This window comes from Aplysia californica, unplaced genomic scaffold, assembly GCF_000002075.1.
Source record: "Aplysia californica isolate F4 #8 unplaced genomic scaffold, AplCal3.0 scaffold00379, whole genome shotgun sequence".
Lineage (NCBI taxonomy): Eukaryota > Metazoa > Mollusca > Gastropoda > Aplysiida > Aplysiidae > Aplysia > Aplysia californica.
The window spans coordinates 631301-650100 of NW_004797649.1; the positions used below are offsets into that span (position 1 = coordinate 631301).

Consider the following 18800-nt stretch of genomic DNA (forward strand, 5'->3'; position numbering starts at 1 on the left):
AGATGCCAAATTGTGGATCTATGGACTCTCCACTCTCCTTCTCTTCGAGGGACGCGCGCGTTGGCAAGGTGAAGTGCAAAGATGGCCGCCGACTATGGTCAAATCTCCGAGAGAGAGAGAGAGAGAGAGAGAGAGAGAGAGAGAGAGAGAGAGAGAGTCAGAGAGAGTCAGAGAGAGTCAGAAAGAGAGACAGACAGAGAGAGAGAAAGAGAGAGAGTCAGAGAGAGAGAAACAGATCGGCTGTTGGATTGAGATAGAAGGGAAACAACAAAAAATATTTTTTTATTAAGGAAAGTTCATATTTAAGATGTTATAGCTTTAAAATCAAGAAAGATGGGGGAATTAGATAACAAAATTAATTGTCAAACAGACATGAGAAATTATTAGATATAATTCTTTTAAGATACTGAAAAAATTAATTATGACAAGAAATTTTGAGGAAAACAATAATTATTTAAAGTATAGGCCTACTTTAAAGAATTTAAAACAATGACTGCGTGATTCTAGGTTAAAGGCCTAGGCTTTCTCAGTCAGGCCATATATCTCGGACGTTTGGCTCCGGCCTTGAGGGCCGGGGTGGACGACTTTATCTTGATAAGCTCGCCTCGAGACCAGTCCTTATCTTATCTAGGATCAATGTGAAAAGCGGCTATTAAATGTGAAAAGCGGCCATAGGCAGATGCTCTAATACTAATGCGTAGGGCTGTACCCCGGTAGCAAACCCGCTCGTGCTCACAAGCCCCTAGTTCAAGTCACAAGCCTCAAATCAGTAGGTCAAATCACCAAATCAAATCACCAGCATGATAAGTTGAGTCTAGCGCAAACTGTAACCTCCTTGGTCTAGTCTAAACTTCAAGTCCACAGCAACTAGCAATCCGCGAAGCCACTCGTGTCAGGCCCCCTCATCATCCCCACCCTGCTTGCAATCCGCGAAGCCACTTACGTCAGAAAAAGAGAGAGGGGGAGAGTGAGAGATCTCGCCCACAGAGTCACTGCGCGGCGTGGCGCTGTAGTTTACTCGATTAATCGAGGCCTGCGCAAGCCTCAAGTCCCGTCCGCTGCCACAGGCCCCACAATTCACACAGTACTGATTTGCGCTAGGCTTACAGATTTGCCCCAGGACAAGCTCCAAACCTGACCTGCTGACTTGTACTGTCTCGATACACCGAGCGAGCGGCACGGGCTCGATGGCGTAGGACCGTCTTGATGGCGACAAGACAGTCCGATGTGTTCAAACAGCAAGACAGTACTGTGCGCTGTGTGAACTTTGAACCGTGGAGGAAGGGAGAGGCTGGGCTTGTTTTGGTGTAAGGCGTAGAGAGCTGAAGTTATTTTTAACTTCCCGCCGTTGATCAGCTAAGCGAATGGATAAGTGAGAGGGAGCGTGGTATTGTAGTAACAGAGACCTAGGTTTCTGATAATAATAAGAATAAGTAGACTTAGATTACCCTAGAATGGAGAACTCCAGGGGTCGTTGTGATTGGCTTTTGTATCGTATGTATGTAACCTATTTTGTAGATGTGTTACACTCACAGTGACATAATACAGAACATTTAGGAGACGGGCTAGGCCTACTTCAACCCAATGAATGTCAGGGCCAACCTGGGCTGAGAGGGAACAACGCCCCAGCAGAAAGACGGAGGTTCTCAGTAAAATTTCTCCCCATACGGGAATCGAACTGAGGTCTTTTGCGTGCGACGATGAAGCGCTTGGCTCGTGCACATTAAAAATAAACAGGCCTTAACATCATAAGAATAGCCGATCCAATATTAATTTTTAAGTGCATTGAATAGAGCTTTTTGTTTTTTACAACCGAACTATGAAAAAACAACAACCGATCTTGCACTTTTGGTGCAAGCCTCTCAACGCAAATAACCAGAGAATCTATAATATGTACTGAGCCCACTGCCACGAGCGTTCGCGACGTCACGACACAGTACAGCAGGACTGTCCGCGAGTCACAACTCACCGGAAGTTCACTCCGGTAGCAAGCGGGAGGCAAATCAAACCACAAGCCTGCTCGCAAGACTCTAGCGCAAGACTTCCGCTGCCAAACAAGCCTTCGATTAACCGAGCAGAATCCAGCCCTACTAATGCGTATACAGGTGATGGAACATTTTTGCATTACGTTTCTGCGTGCCGATAGTGTAATAGTAATGTATGTAGTGTGTAGCCGTCTAGTCTGTCTAATCTCCTAGCCTCTTCATTGTTTCATTCAGTCCTCTTGGATGCACAAGGGTTTTTTTTCGTTTGGATATATTTTCACTACACTCAATTCTAAGGATTAAATTTGTGCTTATATTATGTGTCTTAGTGTTCAGCCCAGATTCTAGTTTTATTTTTCTTTCATCTTGAATGTTATTGTTACTAGAATCTACTGTTACTGTGAATAAGTTTTCAGTTTCAGCGCAATGAACCGTATGAGCAACATTTGAACATAGGAAGAAAGTGTAGGGGATGGGGTAGTAGAAGTGGTTTTGCCAGCCAAAAGGAAGATGCAAAATAACAATAATATAGATTTCCAAAAGATTCGGAAAAAGACCAGTGGATCAAAAGTGTTCCAAACAAATTAATCATAGATGTCACGGATTATAATATTTATTTTATGGGAGTTTGCTCTCTGCACTTCAAACCTGATGTACCTTTGACACGGGCTGGAAGATTTATGGTGCCCACAGAGTCTCCAACAAAATTTCCAGAAGTACCACCATCATGTTGTGGCACACCAGCTCCAAAAAAGATTTGTTGAAATATGTAGTGTGAGAACGATGTTGCAAGTGATGAACAAAAGTTATCCCACTAGTGTGCCACGGTCTTTTTTGTGGTAAAATGCAAACGTAATTCATTTTCATCTTTACGAATTGATACTCTGTCACTGGTGAGATCTTGTTTTGTTATAAGAGCCTATAAGCTCTCACAAAAAAAGCTGCAACAACAAAAATGCATTGCATTTAAAAGTAAGGTTCGTTGTAGGCCAGTCTTGTGAGTACAGTACGATAATGCTCCACCACCCGCACCAACGCCATAGTCTATCGCCGCTTTTCGCATTGACCCTCCGGGAACGTGGTTGGCCTCCAAGGCCGGGGCCAAACGTCCGAGATATATGGCCTGACTGAGAAGGCCTAGTTAATAAAGGCCTAAATAGTGCTATGATAACTGCTTTATAATGTGGCCTAGTGGTTAGGCTCTCGGACTCGCAACCGTTACGTCGTGGGTTCGAATCCCGCCAGGGGCCCGACGTTGTTTCCTTGGGAAAGGCACTTTGCACAAATTTTTCTCACTTCACCCAGGTGGAAATGGATACCCGGCTATAGACAGTGAACGATCTTGTTAGTTTGATAGTGTTTGAGCGCGTGAAATCCGCAGCTTGCACTGTATGCTTCCGCGGAAGCCGAGAATGTTTCTGAGTGTTCTCAGAGGGTCTGCTGGGGTAATAATAGTTGTAAAGCGCATATAAAGCACGCTCTTGGGCATGGATATGCGCTCTATAAATGCAGTTATTATTATTATTATTATTATTATTATTATTATTATTATTATTATTATTATTAATGTGTAAGAGTGAATGTGAATTTAATGGCCTTGGCGTGAATAAAGCTCCGGACGAAACCACAGTTCGATATTATGTGGCCCCCGTCTGACCCGGCCTGCTTTTTGACCGAATCGTGATGTCTTGCTGTTATAATATTTATTAGTTCAGGCGCAGGCTCATAATTGGCTGATGAAGGAAACCTCCAGAGGACACAGAAATGGTATAATGTGTGGACCCCATGGACATTATAGCTGGGCGATCTGGACTTTGCGGACAACTTTGGCACTTCTGTTGCACACCCAGAAACAGCTATGCAAGCAAAGACCTCAGTTTTAAGGGGCAGTTCAAATAATCTTTCATCTTTTTGGGGACCCCCCCCCCCAACACACACACACACCTCTTACACTTTTCTTACCTTTGCCCCCCCCCCCCCTAAAAAAATTAATCCCGTAATATTACCAGTGGCGGGGCGTAGTGCAGGGCTAAAGTGCTTGAACCCCATCCACTCCCACCGCCACCCCCAACTCTTTCCCTCTAATAAACGAGATAATTAGTTAAACCTGTTAGAACTGTTTCAGAATCTTCCGCCTCCGCCTTTAGTTGCATGCGGTGAACACACACGCTTGCTCGTTTATTCAATCACTGTAGTCACCGCTTACAACGATAGTAACATAACAGCCAATCAAATGTGTTTAGGGCTCTGCAAAGGATGAGCCGATTCCCACGGGCCTTTCTTAATGAAACTCTTCTTGAAAAAAGTAAAAGAAACAAACAAAAACCCGCGGAAACTGTTGATAGAGAAACTATAGTTTTCTACCAGCCCAGACAATGGGAGGAAAGTTCACGACACATTTTCCCCAGAGACCCAGTACCAAAACACGCTCATGGGACAACGTTTTAGGAATCCTGCCTTGCTTTCTGCGACCCCACGGCCTAATCCAATTACTGTTGTATGTGTGCGTTTGCGTGTTTAATTAATCAATTAATTTTTTTTTGGTAAGTGTTTTAGGGCACTCGCAACTATATAAGGCCATATGAGCGCGTTTGCGAATGAGTGTGTGAATGAAACATGCTCACACATATCTGGAATTTCCTCTGAACCAACGCTAAGGAAATCTTACCTTTGAACTCTACGTACCCTGATTTCTCAGCCCCACCCACATACATTTAGAACCACCCGCCGCCACTGAATATTACTTGTTTGCTTATGAGAAGAAGAAGAAGAAGAAGAAGAAGAAGAAGAAGAAGAAGAAGAAGAAGAAGAAGAAGAAGAAGAAGAAGAAGAAGAAGAAGAAGAAGAAGAAGAAGAAGAAGAAGAAGAAGAAAGAGAAGGAGAAGGAGAAGGATAAAAAGGAGGAGGAGGAGGAGGAGGAGGAGGAGGAGGAGGAGGAGGAGGAGGAGGAGGAGGAGGAGGAGGAGGAGGAGGAGGAGAAGAAGAAGAAGAAGAAGAAAAAGAAGAATAAGAATGACATGACATTTATATTGCGCAAATCCGTGATACAATCAGTTTTCTGTGCGCTTTATATAATTCCTGAAAAACATGCATACACACACATGCACATAATAATATATTATGCAGTTCTACATTCACTAAAAATAACAGAGTAAATAATTCAAGCAAAATATTGCATACCATACACTCTTTCTGTCTAATTCATTCATCCAGTGCCAGATCTGCGACAGACATCAGCGACAATGATTCTCCACTCATTCCTTTGCTCGGATCTTCTTTAAAAAAGCTACGTTTCCCTGACCTTTCCCATTATCCATTTGTTTAGGTTTCCTAAGTAGGTTGCTCTGGGTCTACCTCTGCCTCGTTTGCCTTCGATTTTGCCAGTGGGGGCTAGATGTTCAAGACCTTTTAAGACTATTCAGGTGTCTTCAAAAAACTGCATTAATTGTTGTTTCCTGATTGTTTTTAACAGTGAGCGTCCCACGTGGGCTTCATCAAGCACTACCTCATTTGATTTCTTTACCTTCCACGATATTCTAAGCAAACCTCATTTCTGTTTTTTTTTTTTTTTTTGCCACTGTCTTTAGTGATTGTCCAGCATTCACAGCCATATAGAACGGTTGACCATACATAGCATTTCAGAACTTTCGTTTTGGTAGTCATTGAGATGTTTTTATTTTTCAGGATTGTGCTCATTTTATTGAAACTAGGCTTAGCCATTACAATTTTTCGTTTTATTTCTGTGGAACATTTGGCATCAGATGTTATTATATTATTATACATGTACTTGTTTGATCTTTTCGCCTTTGCTAATGAGATTACAAATAGGATTTGCTGCTTTTTTATAAACATTAACATGTATTCTGTTTTCTTTACATTCAATAACAGTCTTTTACGTTCACTTTTTGTTACAACCATTATCTACAAGCGATCGAATGTCCTTTATCTGAGTCTGCTATTAAAGCTGTGTCAGAGTCATGTATGATGTTATTAATATTTTCTCCATTTACTTTGAGGCCTGGACATTCTTCTATGTTTCTAAGGATTGTTTAACTGTTCACGTTAAAGAGGTCTGGAGACATAACAATCTTTGCCTCCCTCCTCTTCTAATCTGCTTATATTCACTATATTCTCCATTAATTTGTACAGCAGCGGTTTTGGTCCCAGTACAAATTCCTGATAATTCTTAGATCTTTTCCATCTACGTTTAGCTTTTCCGGTATTTTAAATAGCTCAGACCATGTCTAACTCTATCGAACGCCTTTGGGTAATCTAGAAAGCATAAATACAGACCTTTCTGTGCTTCAATACATCTCTCCATTAAACTTGTTAAGGTGAATATATAGCATTTCTGTGGCTATTTATGGGAACAAAGCCGAACTGTGTTTTAGATATCTCTGGTCTTAGATTTTTTCTCAACCTGCTTCCAATTAGTACATGTTGCAATCTTTTTGTAAAATGACTCAGAGCTTATTGTTCTATGCATTATATCACAATCAGTGGCACATGGTGTTTTAGGTAAAGCAATAAAAACTGACTTCATCCTACCTTTTGGGATCTCACCGATGTCATAAATAGAATGTAAGAGCTTTGTTGTTATTTCCGTGCCTATAGTTCTTCAAGCGCAACAATCACTTCAACTGGAATGTTATCTGGTCCTGTGGCTTTTCCTTGTTTTATTTTTTTTTAAAATTTTTTTTGGGTGCGTTAGGTTTCGCCACAAATGACGCAGCGACTACCTGTCGAAGTCTGAAAATCGTTTCGCCGCAAATCATTCGAAAACAGGTTATTTACACAGAAGATGGAAGATCGATTTCTTTATGAACGCCTCTGAAACAAAACTTCAAAACGCTCCTACCGTGTCAATGAGAACTCGGGAGGGGTGGACTGTTATAACGGCTCAATCTCTCCCTTTCTCCCTTTATTGTAAGTACCGGTCTCGTTCTTGCTCATTTCTACTCTTTCACATAAAAAATGGCCGCCTAGTTTGAACAAAAAATTTAATAAGTGTGTAGCGTGTTGTTGTGTTGAAACAACTATAAATTCTTCTAGTTTTGGCAAGTATATAGAATCATTTCGGCCGTCATGGAGCAGGAACTAACTACATGTACATGAACGTACGTTAAGAAAAGGGGGGTACCAAAAGCTGTTGCGGTTTCAGGATTCAAGTTTTGTTTGGACAAGAATCAGCAAAACAGCAAAAGGTGGAAATGCGCTATTGAACCATGCAAGGCGATATGCACGACAGACAAAGACATGAAACTCATTCATTGTATAAACCCATCCTGCTCAAAGTCCTACTTCCAAAACATATTCTTGTTCCTAAGAAAACTCCGGGACCATCAGTTAACAAAGTTAAAACTGAACGCAATAAATTGCAAACAAACAGCCCCTATCAGGCCCTGTATACAATACAATAGGCAAATCAACATCGAGAAATACGACAGGTACATGAGCTGAAAGCTGTCCCCGTTGGATTGTGCGATTGTGCGGCCGCGTTTTTTCACGTAATTCTGCAACATTTGCATAATTTGGGATTCCCCGCGTCAATATTTAATTTTCTTTATCGGCCGTTTTCTCAAAACGCGAATTTTCTGAATACTTAAGAAAAATAAAAAATAACTCCACCATTTTTCATCCAATCTTCAATAAATTTTCACAAAATGAAGAGAGGACGCAATACTAAAAATTGAATTAATTGAATTTTCAATATTTGGAATAGATATCTAGATTTTTGTTGGTGGTGTCTGGTGTGTTGATTTTCACGGATTTTTTGCAAAATTGAATACTACCTCATGTAAAAAAATGTATTAACATTTTTAAAAAAATGGTTTAGGAAAAAATCAAAGAATGTCTAGGCTGGAGCTTATTATACTGTGTTACAACAGTAATGGGATGAATGAATGGACTACAAACATAAAATAAGTCTGACTGACAAATCGAACTCCGAGCTTAGGTGCGTATGATAAGTATGAAAACAAGATACGTCATGTAGAGATCAAGATCCTAGATCTTGTCCTGCCAAGATACAGGTTTGCATTTATTATATGCACACACAAAGGAAAGCAATCTAGGCCAGAGACGTACATACGGATTGTAATAATCATTGATTACCCATATTTAATAGCTGTTTCTTTTTAAAAATAAAGAATCTCGGTCTTTCTGCTGGGGTGTTACACAGGTGGAAGGATTTTTTTTCTAACTTGCCTTATCTCAAGGACCTCAAAAACAGATTAAGACGCTTAATTCTTGCCTATCGAGCTTTCAACGCGAGAGTCAGGCCGCAGCTTGACCATGGTTTCAGGGCAGCCTGAGCCTCCATTACTAGGCCTAGGCTAAATCTCCTCGGGAAGTTTACATTTTGCATGGATCAAGCCTAGTCACGTGACCACAAGAAGTGTAGACACAGAAAAAACATGGCCGACAAAACTGGTGGAATCAAGCCTCTTGCCAAGAGCAAGGTAGGCCTAATTCATTTTTCGCACCTATGAAATAATTGATGTTGATTCTAACATTTGCCCCGACATTGTCAAATGATCTGGATAAAAGACGATTATCTCGCTATTCTCTTCATAAATTCTCAATAATTGCACTTGTCGAAGTCCAGTTCTCTGCGACTAATAAAGAAGACTGCTGCGAGTTTTCACACACGAAGGCGTATTGGGAGTCGACTCCCCATGATAATGTCAAATGGTTATTGGGAGTCGACTCCCCATAATGTCAACTGGTTATGTCCATCATGTTGTAAGCTACTGTGTGGACAGGATAGTAACTTAAGGGTTGGTTGAAAGTGACGGTCGGCGGCAGTCGGCAACAGACTGCGTTATAATTTTAACGAAGTGTGTATAAAATAAGGCCACCTCTATTCTCACCCGGGATGAGAATAGTGCAGGCTAGAGTAGGCCCGCATCACCGCGCTACTGTTTTGGTGCGCAACCCCCGGTCTCCTGCTTTGTTTTGGATAAGAACAGCGAAAACGAGGTCATTTTCTGTGAGCATGCGCAGAATGCAGCTTATTTCACTTTCGTTTTGGAGGTTCCTGTCAACACACGTGATTCTACGGTGTCGGAAAGTTTTGCCCCTTCATATTAATGGTTTTCGTAACCAGTATCGATCAATTTACTAAGCGCTTGAGTAGTCGATTATTTAGCACATCTAGCTAATCTAGCTCTAATGTATCGTAGAATGTATACTAGAATCGATAAATACTATCGCAGGCTGCTTCTTAATGCCCAGGAACATGCCAGATAGGGTTGCGCACTGAAGCGGACCAAATTTGGGCAGTCCGTTTCGTGCGCAATATCGGCTTTTTTGCTATTTGGCATTGATAGTGTGGCTTCTAGGCCCTTTGTTTGTTTTACTTATTAAGTTATTTCTCTATGACCTGCATTGTGCACTGAAACAGACTGTTTTCCTTCCATTTGGATGCATTATATTGCCATTGGAAGATGATAAGTTAATGTATTCATGTCAAAATTAATTAATATGGAAATATAATCTCCAAAATGTTCAATTTCTTCTTTTCATGTCTTTTTCTTCTTCTTTTTTGCCCTTTTCCTTAAAGAATACTAGTCTAGGTATGTCTAATTCTTGTTTTCTTCTTTCACTTCCTTGTGTCCACAGCACCTTTCTTTTTCAATTTCTTCTTTTCACGTCTTTTTCTTCTTCTTTTTTGTCCTTTTCCTTCTAAAATTCTAGTCTAGGTATAGTCTTATTCTTGTTTTCTTCTTTCCCCTTCTTGTGTCCACAGCACCTTTTTTTTTATCCATTATCAAAACACATACACAAGGTGTAAGGAAATCTCCTGTCAGGGGGCGCACAGCTCCCAAAAAGAACACGCCTAATTGACCTTGGCCTTCCATTATGGTCAGTACAGGAACTTCTTGCAAGGAAAAGAAGACAAAGCAAGGATAGAGAAAGATGAAAAGTGTCAGAAAAGAGCTAGATCTAGATCTAGAGCTGTAAACATGGTACTATTGCGCACCCAACAAGACGATATGTTGCACCAAACCAGAAACCTTGCGCACCAAACCAGACACACGTTACCAAACAAACACCAGCTGTTTCTTTTTAAAAATCAAGAATCTCGGTCTTTCTGCTGGGGTGTTACACAGGTGGAAGGATTTTTTTTCTAACTTGCCTTATCTCAAGGACCTCAAAAACAGATTAAGACGCTTAATTCTTGCCTATCGAGCTTTCAACGCGAGAGTCAGGCCGCAGCTTGACCATGGTTTCAGGGCAGCCTGAGCCTCCATTACTAGGCCTAGGCCACAGAATTCTACTAAGTTTACATTTTGCATGGATCAAGCCTAGTCACGTGACCACAAGAAGTGTAGACACAGAAAAAACATGGCCGACAAAACTGGTGGAATCAAGCCTCTTGCCAAGAGCAAGGTAGGCCTAATTCATTTTTCGCACCTATGAAATAATTGATGTTGATTCTAACATTTGCCCTGACATTGTCAAATGATCTGGATAAAAGACGATTATCTCGCTATTCTCTTCATAAATTCTCAATAATTGAACTTGTCGAAGTCCAGTTCTCTGCGACTAATAAAGAAGATCTAGAGCTGTAAACATGGTACTATTGCGCACCCAACAAGACGATATGTTGCACCAAACCAGAAACCTTGCGCACCAAACCAGACACACGTTACCAAACAAACACCACCACAACATATAGAAATTTTAAACTGCTGTTACAGTAAGGGTTGGTTGAAAGTGACGGTCGGCGGCAGTCGGCAACAGACTGCGTTATAATTTTAACGAAGTGTGTACTGTATAAAAGATCGCTTACTGTATATCGCACCACAGGATGTACTCTAGTCTTTTGGCTATTCTCACCCGGCGCGCGTTCACTGTTATAACCTAGATCTTGGCCAACAAATTTTGCGTTCACCCTAAACCACAGAATTCTACACTGTGATAACAGAAAAATTGTAGAATTCTGTGCCGTGAACAAACGTTCCATTACAACTGTAGCCTACTACGAAAAGCGTACAATTTTGTATGTGGGCAGTGGAGAGAGAGAAAGAGACAGAGAGAGGAGTAGCGTGAGAACTTCCGGTCAAAACAAAATGGCGACCCGCGTAGTTCTGCTCGATTCGAAAAGTTAAATAGCCGTAGCATCTTTGTAGACAACCAAATTAATTTACTTTTGTGTTTTAACATCATTTTTTAACTTTGTTTTGGTCAATTTGATCGCCCACACAGATAGACAGTATTCATAAAGAGACAGAGAGAGAGGGGAGGAGTAGATCTTGCGAGAACTTCCGGGCAAAACAAAATGGCGACCCGCGTAGTTCGGCTCGATTCGAACAGTGAAATAGTCATAGCATCTTTGAAGACGATCAAATTAGCTTACTTTTGTGCTATAACGTAATTTTTTCTTGGCTTTTATCAATTTGATCATCCACACCGATAGACAGTATTCCAAAATGAGGAAAAGCAGGTCTTGTTTCGCACCGGGTGAGAATAGCCTACGCTGGCAAGTCTCACCCGGGGTAAGAGGTAGATCGTTTTTCTATTCTCACCCCGCGTGAGAATAGCCACTTCCATAAAATGAATCTAGATCTAGATCTAGTATCTAGATTAGATTCTAGATCTAATAGACAGAGCCGGTAACCGGGAACAAAGTCACGAAGTATACAGATCCGGTAGGGGAACTCTTTTGTGATTTCGGAAAGTTTCAGCGCCCAGACCCGGTAGTGTGTGTGTATGTGAGAGAGAGAGAGGAGAGAAGTGCTAGCAAAATGTATACATACTCCACCAGTTGGCAGGAGTGAACGAGAGAAAAACAAAAGAAAAAGAGAATGCGAGCGATACACAGAGACAGAGGAGAGAGAGAGAGGCAGAAAAATAGAGAGGGTGACTGCTTGACAGAAATTACATTGTTCTTTTCTTTAAATTGTGATTCCTCCAACTCGAAAACGGAGGAAAAACGATCGTTCATCGAAATGACATCCGCAATCTTCATTTAGGTCTAGATCTAGGCTAGCTTCGAAACTAGATCAATGATTTATGTCTGTCTTTCTAGATCTAGACCTAGGCTATGTTAATAGATCTGGAAGAACCTAGGTCTACCTTAGTGTAGAATTCTCTGGTCTACCCTGAGCCAAGAGGGCGCTGAAACTTTCCGAAATCGCAAAAGATTTCCCTTACCGGGTCTATACTTTGTGACTTTGTTCCCGGTTACCGGGTCTGTATACACTCCCTAATTTTAAATTGCTTGTGTCAACTGGCTGTAGATCTAAAATCAACTGGCTGTAGATCTAAAATCTAGATCTATGTCATGTGTGACCAAAAGACTTTATTTATAAATTATGACATGATTACCCACTAAGTTTTTATTCTCTCTCTTTCTCTCTCATCTCTCTCTCTCTCTGTCTCTCTCTCTCTGTCTCTCTCTCTCTGTCTCTCTCTCTCTGTCTCTCTCTGTCTCTCTCTCTCTCTCTCTCTCTCTCTCTCTCTCTCTCTCTCTCTCTCTCTGTCTCTCTCTCTCTCTGTCTCTCTCTCTCTCTGTCTCTCTCTCTCTCCTGAGAGAGATGAATTCTTGAGTGGTCCTTGACTATACAAAAATACAATTCACTTTCTAATGATGCTTTATTATGCTGTGAAATTTTGTTGATGAAGAATTAGTTCACTTCTGTGATGATTACATGAGTGATATTATTAGTGGTGACGTTTATCCTGAAAATGGTGATTATGGTGGAAGTCATGATGACAAATCTAGAGATGACCTAAAACTGCTAATAAATGATTTTTTCACAACCTCTGAAGTCTTACATCACCTAAAGGATGGTACATGTCCAATTGTTGAGAGAATACCGACAGGACCAAAGAGTGCATTTTTGCTTGACAGTGCACGCAACAATGAAAGGAGACTGATCAAAGAAAAAAGCACTTTCAATGATGACTGCGGTGCTTGGATTAAAACTAACACAGCCAAATATTACTACCCCGTCAAGTCAAACAGTGCCGAGATCGAAAAGTTGTTCATGAACAAAGGTGTCTACTGTCGAGAGGTTGGCCAGAGTAGGAGGAGAGTTTATTAAATGTACCCATAAGCCCCCAACCTGATGCCAGCAACATACTAGTTATGTCCAGGTACTGTTCCACCTTGAAGTTTGATTCAAAATGCCGCAGGTGGATAACCTGGATAGAGTCAGGACCACATGATAGAATTGCCGCCCCCACAAGCAAATCAACTGCTCTTGTTGAATACAAAGGGTATTGGAAGGAGTTTTAAACCATGCCACATGGGAACAAGACAGCTCATCCTCATGAACGGTATGTCAGGACCTGCGAGGAAACCATGACAAAAATCAAAGATTTACTTACGCCATCTACCCACAACAACCATTTACAACAAACTGCTTTTAGAAGAGGGAGAAGAGTTTGACTTACCTAGAAAGAAACAGCAGATAAAATATAAGCAGCGGGCAGAAAAAATAAAAGGGTCCAACTTGGAAAACGAGGTTCAAACTTGGCAGACCAAGTTCTGCAGGTTGCTGATATGGTTAAAGCTCGCAGATTTTGAAAGAAACATAAACTTTCGAGTCATCAATAAATCAATGTCTCCCTCCATCATCTTGTTTTTGGATGAGCAGCTGGCTGACATACAGGAACTTTGCTTTGTGTCGAGAGTTGTCTTGGGCATTGATAAGACATACAATCCTTGAGAGCTGCTGGTGACGACGATGAATTATAAGCACACGGGACTCCTTCGTCAAAATTGTAATGAGTCACCAATCATGATCAGCCCTATCTTTCTGCATGTCCATTCGACTTTTGAAACGTTTTGTCATTTTCTTTTTCCCCTATATGGTGTTTGGATCTGACGATGAAAAGTCATTCTTAAGAGCAATTCAGTGTGCTTTTCCAAACTCCAGCCTGGCATTGTGCACGCTCCATCTTTAAAAAAAAGTTGCCAGACAGTTGAAGGATAAAGTTGGCGTTGCTTCCAGACTGAGGAACGTATTGATTAATCAACTCTTTGGAGATGACGTGCTTTCAAACTCATCAGACGAGGTCACGTTTGATGTGAGAATGGAAAACCTGAAAACGACGTGGCCAGATAAAGACACACCCTATCTCAAGATGACAGTGCAACAAATATTGGAACATGTGCTAAAGATGAACTGGAATGGCCAGCTAGAAGAAAAGAATAGGGTTGAATGGAAACCGAGTGAGCTCCCTGACCTTAAATAAATAAGCTGAGAAGAATGGCCAAGGCTCAACAAGTGGATGTAGCAGGTGCCATCATTGGTGGCGGCAAGTTTCATCTGGCTCCACGTATCGCAAACTAATAACTACAAGGAAACGTTTGGGTAGCCATGTCAGAAAAAAAGAAAAACAAACATGTCGCCAAGCTAAGACAAGCTGTCAGGCCCTCTGGTTAGGTACAGAGCAGTTCATCGTGCTTCCATGTCACTGAAACACCTACAAAAGGTGGCCAGAGGAAACGAAAAAGAGCAGGGGGGGGGGGGGGCTGTCAAGTTTCTGGGATTGGGGGGGGGCGGTAGGGGGCATATACCAACATACCAACCAACCACCTTTCCCTCCCTCGTGTATTTCTCATATTTTACTAAATAAATTAGGTTAGAGATTTTAAAAAAAGTTATGACAGTTTAAGTTTAGTGGCTTTGCATGTTTGGCTCCTCAAAGCAGTGCATTTGCATACTGGAGTGATTCGGAAAATATATTGAATTTTTTTCCACATATTGCGTACCGGAAACATGCTATAATTTTGATGCAGTGTTATATTTGACCCATTACCACTTCACGGACAGTAGGTGCAGGGTTTTATCCATGTGATCCATCCCACAGCATAAAAGAAGCTGTCAAAAATAGGTTTTGAATATTGATAGACTAATTAAAGGATATCCAGTTAATAGGGAACTTCTCTTTGAATTTTCTTAAATTGAAACTTTTTTTCAAATTTCAGGGGCTTAGTGAAAGTAAACTTCGGGCATTCGACATTGGAAACATGTCCTTGGGCACTAAGTCACTCTCAAAACGAGAACTGGAAGAGATGAAAAGAAAGGTAGGTTGCATGTACATTTAATGAGTAATACTCCTGTTATCATTATTGTTGTATATATATATTATTGTAGTAAAGTGTGCAGAGTGCTAGTTTTGTTTTATTGCAGATTGCACTAAAAGGAAAAAAAGATAGCCTACTTCTAAAACTATGTCTTAAATTTTTTGTACACAGTATTTGTAATGTATTCAAATTGTACGGAGGAATGTTGCCCACTGTTAATGATAGATTTATTATTTTGCATATTTGCTAAACTGAATTAAAGATTGAAATATTCTCTTTGAAATGTTTCTCAACATTTAATATAAGTACTTAAGATTCGGTGTACCATAAAAGTCTTTTGATTAATGAATGAATAGGTTTTTATTTTAGTAGCTTGTTCCCTATTTATTTTTGTCTCGAGTTTTGTCAGTCTGTCCAGGGTGTGAGTGGTTGGCGGGAGCTTTTTAGTGTGGTTTGCTCCTTCTTTCCTGTTCCTTTCACACATTTGTTGTTCTTTTCTCTCCTTTTTCTCTCTCTATGTTTCTCTCCTTTTTCTCTCTCTATGTTTCTCTCCAGTGACACCTCTATTTTTCGGCATGTGAATGATCTATTTGTGTTGTGAGTGCCATAAAACTCACAGTAAAAGTTAAACTCTCTAGGGTGTTTTTTCCTTTGTTGTTTTTTTTTTACAGAAAGATCAAGAAGCCACAGCTGCAGTCTATGAAGAGTTTGTGGCTTCTTTTGAAGATTCAAACAAGTTAAGCAAAGCATGGGTGAAAGGAGGTGTTGTAAACCCAGACAAAAGTAAGTTGTAGGGGCTTGGAGGGGATGAGTTGTCAAAGTTAGATGCACGTAACAAGATTTAGTGTGTGTTATTAAAATGTACATCAAAATTTAATGAGCCAATTTTTGTCATATGTCTACTTTCTCTGCTATGTAAATCTGAATTTATCTTGGTTTCACTGTTGATTTTATCTCGTTGGAATGAATTTGGATTTTGTCTTTGTTTGTATCAAATGTCTCTTTTACTGTAAAATCAATGTTACCCGTACTTTGCGCAGCAGTTTGTAACAATTTGTTTTAACTGAATCATATTTTTCCATAACATTGGAGGCTGGATTAAAAAACTTTTCTTCATGAATATGTATTTATAAGATACTTAAAGTCTTCGTCACAAAGAAAATGGGGGTGTTCACAGCATTTCCTGCCTCTCACACACAGTTTGCATATGCATATGGTGCACATCACTGCTCACCAATGACAATTTTTTGTGACAAAACTTGAGCCCACGCATAAAATGCGATCTCCTGATAAATGGCAAGTACAAATGAAACTGTCATGAATTTTTGCTCCAACTGTAAAATTATTCTGAGGCGGAGCAGCATGGTGGTGAGGGGGAAAGGTAGACATGTGACAGGGAGGTGGCTTGGTCAGATGGACACTATCATTCTTGAGTTTATTAGGCTAGATACCAGTAAGAATGTGCGATTCTTCAAACATTTAATAAACAATAGAACTTACAAGTAAAAGAAGTGAAGAACAAGTGCAACTCACTTCTGCTCGGTAGCGGTGCACTTTAGCCAGTGTGTTTTAGTCTAAGAAATATGATCATACATGGTTGCAAAAGGACACACAAAAAACGTTAAAAGTTTCGTTCCGCACCATTAGTTGTTATAAAAAATGATTTTTTCTTGAAAACCTTTTTTTTTTTTTTTTGGCAATAAAGGTTTTCTAAACATGCGTTCAATAAGCATAGTGTCATGATTAGAGAAAGGACGAACTTGCTTTCAAAAGTCCATGCTCATGAAATGTAAACCTTTTAAAATCTGTAACCACCCATTGTGATTTTTTGTTCACTTGTGTTAAGGCATTTTCTAGCATACAGTGAACGGGAATTTACAAAAATGTTGATCCGTTGAAACAAATCGATGTAAGTCATTCTGAAAAAGTTGGAGAGTCTATGTTCGATAGTTGAGGAAATATGTAGTTTTTTTTTGTTTTTTGGTGAGTGTTACTACGCCGCTCGCAACTAAGGAAATATTTGATAACAAGTTGTGTCACAAATTTTTTACCAGACTATATGACTCGAGTACTGTTTTTGTGTTACTGAATGTTCTTTCAATGAACTGTATGTGTTGTACCCTCCTTTTAGTTGAATGCTGTGTCTAGTGGTATGAGTTCTGAGGCTATCTGTTAAACGTTCATTTCCCCCCCGGGGCAGTGCCACTGACTGTAGTGTCTTTAGGCCATTTTCAAAGGGGGGACATTTCTCGTTCAAGCACAGTAGAATTGTAAATGGGCTGATTCATGTCACACTCATAACTGTGCCTGATCTGCAGCAGGGAATTGCTGCTTTTTCTTTCCTAATCCTTACTATTGTCATTTTCCTCTACTTCTTTTGAATGTTTGTCACTCTCTTGTGACCTACTATTTCCGGGGTGCCTTGATAGTCGAAGCAGACCTTGTGCTGGTGAAGCTAGAGAGGTGAGCAGAGTAAGTCTGATTCCCTGTAAGGACTTCTCTGTTGACACCCACCCCTTGGCGCTCATATGACCTTATGCAGTTGCGAGCGCCGTAAAACCTTCTAAATTAATAATAATAAATGTTCATTCCAGAGAAAAACGAGAAAGAAGGAACGAGCAGACTGTACAAACCAGTGTCAAAACTGTCGTCAATATTTTCCTCCCCTAAAGAGGTGAAGAAGGAGGACACACGGACAGAGGAAAAACCCCAGAAACCAGTAAGTTCTTCTGTTTAATTCCATGCACCATGCCTTCCCTTGACCTCCAAATGTCGCTAACAAAGAGCCAGTGGTGATTTCACAGTATTACACTGAAAAGTGCTTGAGAAGAGGCAAATCAAGCAAGTAATTGTGGAGGAGTTGAAATTTTTGGTGATTTATAAAAACACAAGAAACAAATCAAATAGTGACTCAAATTTCTACAGCAACACTACAGAAAAAACTTCCGTCAGCCAATTAGATCAGCCGTTGACACTAGGACTAAGGGTTAAAGTCCTGCTTCTCTCTGTGTGTGCTCTTGAGATTGTATGTTGAGCATGGTTAATGTTTGTTGGGACATTTTTCAACTGTTGGCGTTGTGGGCAAAGTACACACCAACAGTGGTTGATGGGATTCTGTGCAGGGTGACCTTTGTAAGAATTTACTACCAAGTAAACTTTGAACTAGTATTTTCATGCCCTTATTAGATTCTTTTAAAATATGATTATAATTTTTACTCTCTTTGGGATACAAACTTAAAGCTTGTTCCTTTGTCTTGCTTTCAGGGAAATAACCATCTATCTTTAATAGAAGTCGAGATATTTGCAATTGAAGGAGGTGGAGGTAGTCTGGTTTCAGGGGTAAAAATAGAGAGAAAATGGCGGCCAAAGTTTGATGAATTACATGGCTGGAGAGCCCTGGAAAAATGAAAATTTTTGTTTTTTTTGTTCGCCTTTTATCGTTTTTCAGTAAAATCCACAAAGAAATGTGTTTTTAAATGAGCATGAAAGATGTTTAAACAAAAAGAAAAAAAATTTGATAAAAATTGCCAAACATACGGAAAATCGCCTGTTTCTCCAAGTTAATTATTTTGACGAGCGCTTGATTTCACCACGCTGCCTCATAAAGGATCTATAAGATTGCTTAATGCTTCTTATTTATTAACCCTACACTTTCAGAACTTTGGAAAAAAGAAAAAGGAGGAAAAGAAGAAAAGTAACCTGGAGCTTTTCAAAGAGGAATTGAAGTCGTGAGTATTGTGGTGAACGCTACCTGAAGTGCTAGTTACAGT

At 40.2% G+C, this 18800-nt stretch overlaps 1 protein-coding gene across 3 annotated transcripts in view; it reads left to right on the forward strand.

Annotated features, from left to right (window-relative positions):
• The first annotated feature begins 8386 nt into the window (after positions 1-8386).
• LOC101859346 (U2 snRNP-associated SURP motif-containing protein) overlaps positions 8387-18800 on the forward strand; it is a 38204-nt gene continuing 27790 nt past the window's right edge. For 2 of the 3 annotated variants that reach the window (XM_013085485.2, XM_005103568.3), the window contains exons 1-5: positions 10278-10379; positions 14932-15030; positions 15702-15813; positions 17625-17749; positions 18688-18758. In XM_013085485.2, coding sequence (XP_012940939.1) covers positions 10335-10379; positions 14932-15030; positions 15702-15813; positions 17625-17749; positions 18688-18758 — 452 coding nt within the window. In that variant the 5' untranslated portion in view covers positions 10278-10334. Of the gene's footprint in view, positions 8447-10277; positions 10380-14931; positions 15031-15701; positions 15814-17624; positions 17750-18687; positions 18759-18800 lie in introns of those variants that run through there. The other variant, XM_013085486.1, reaches the window with a different exon arrangement.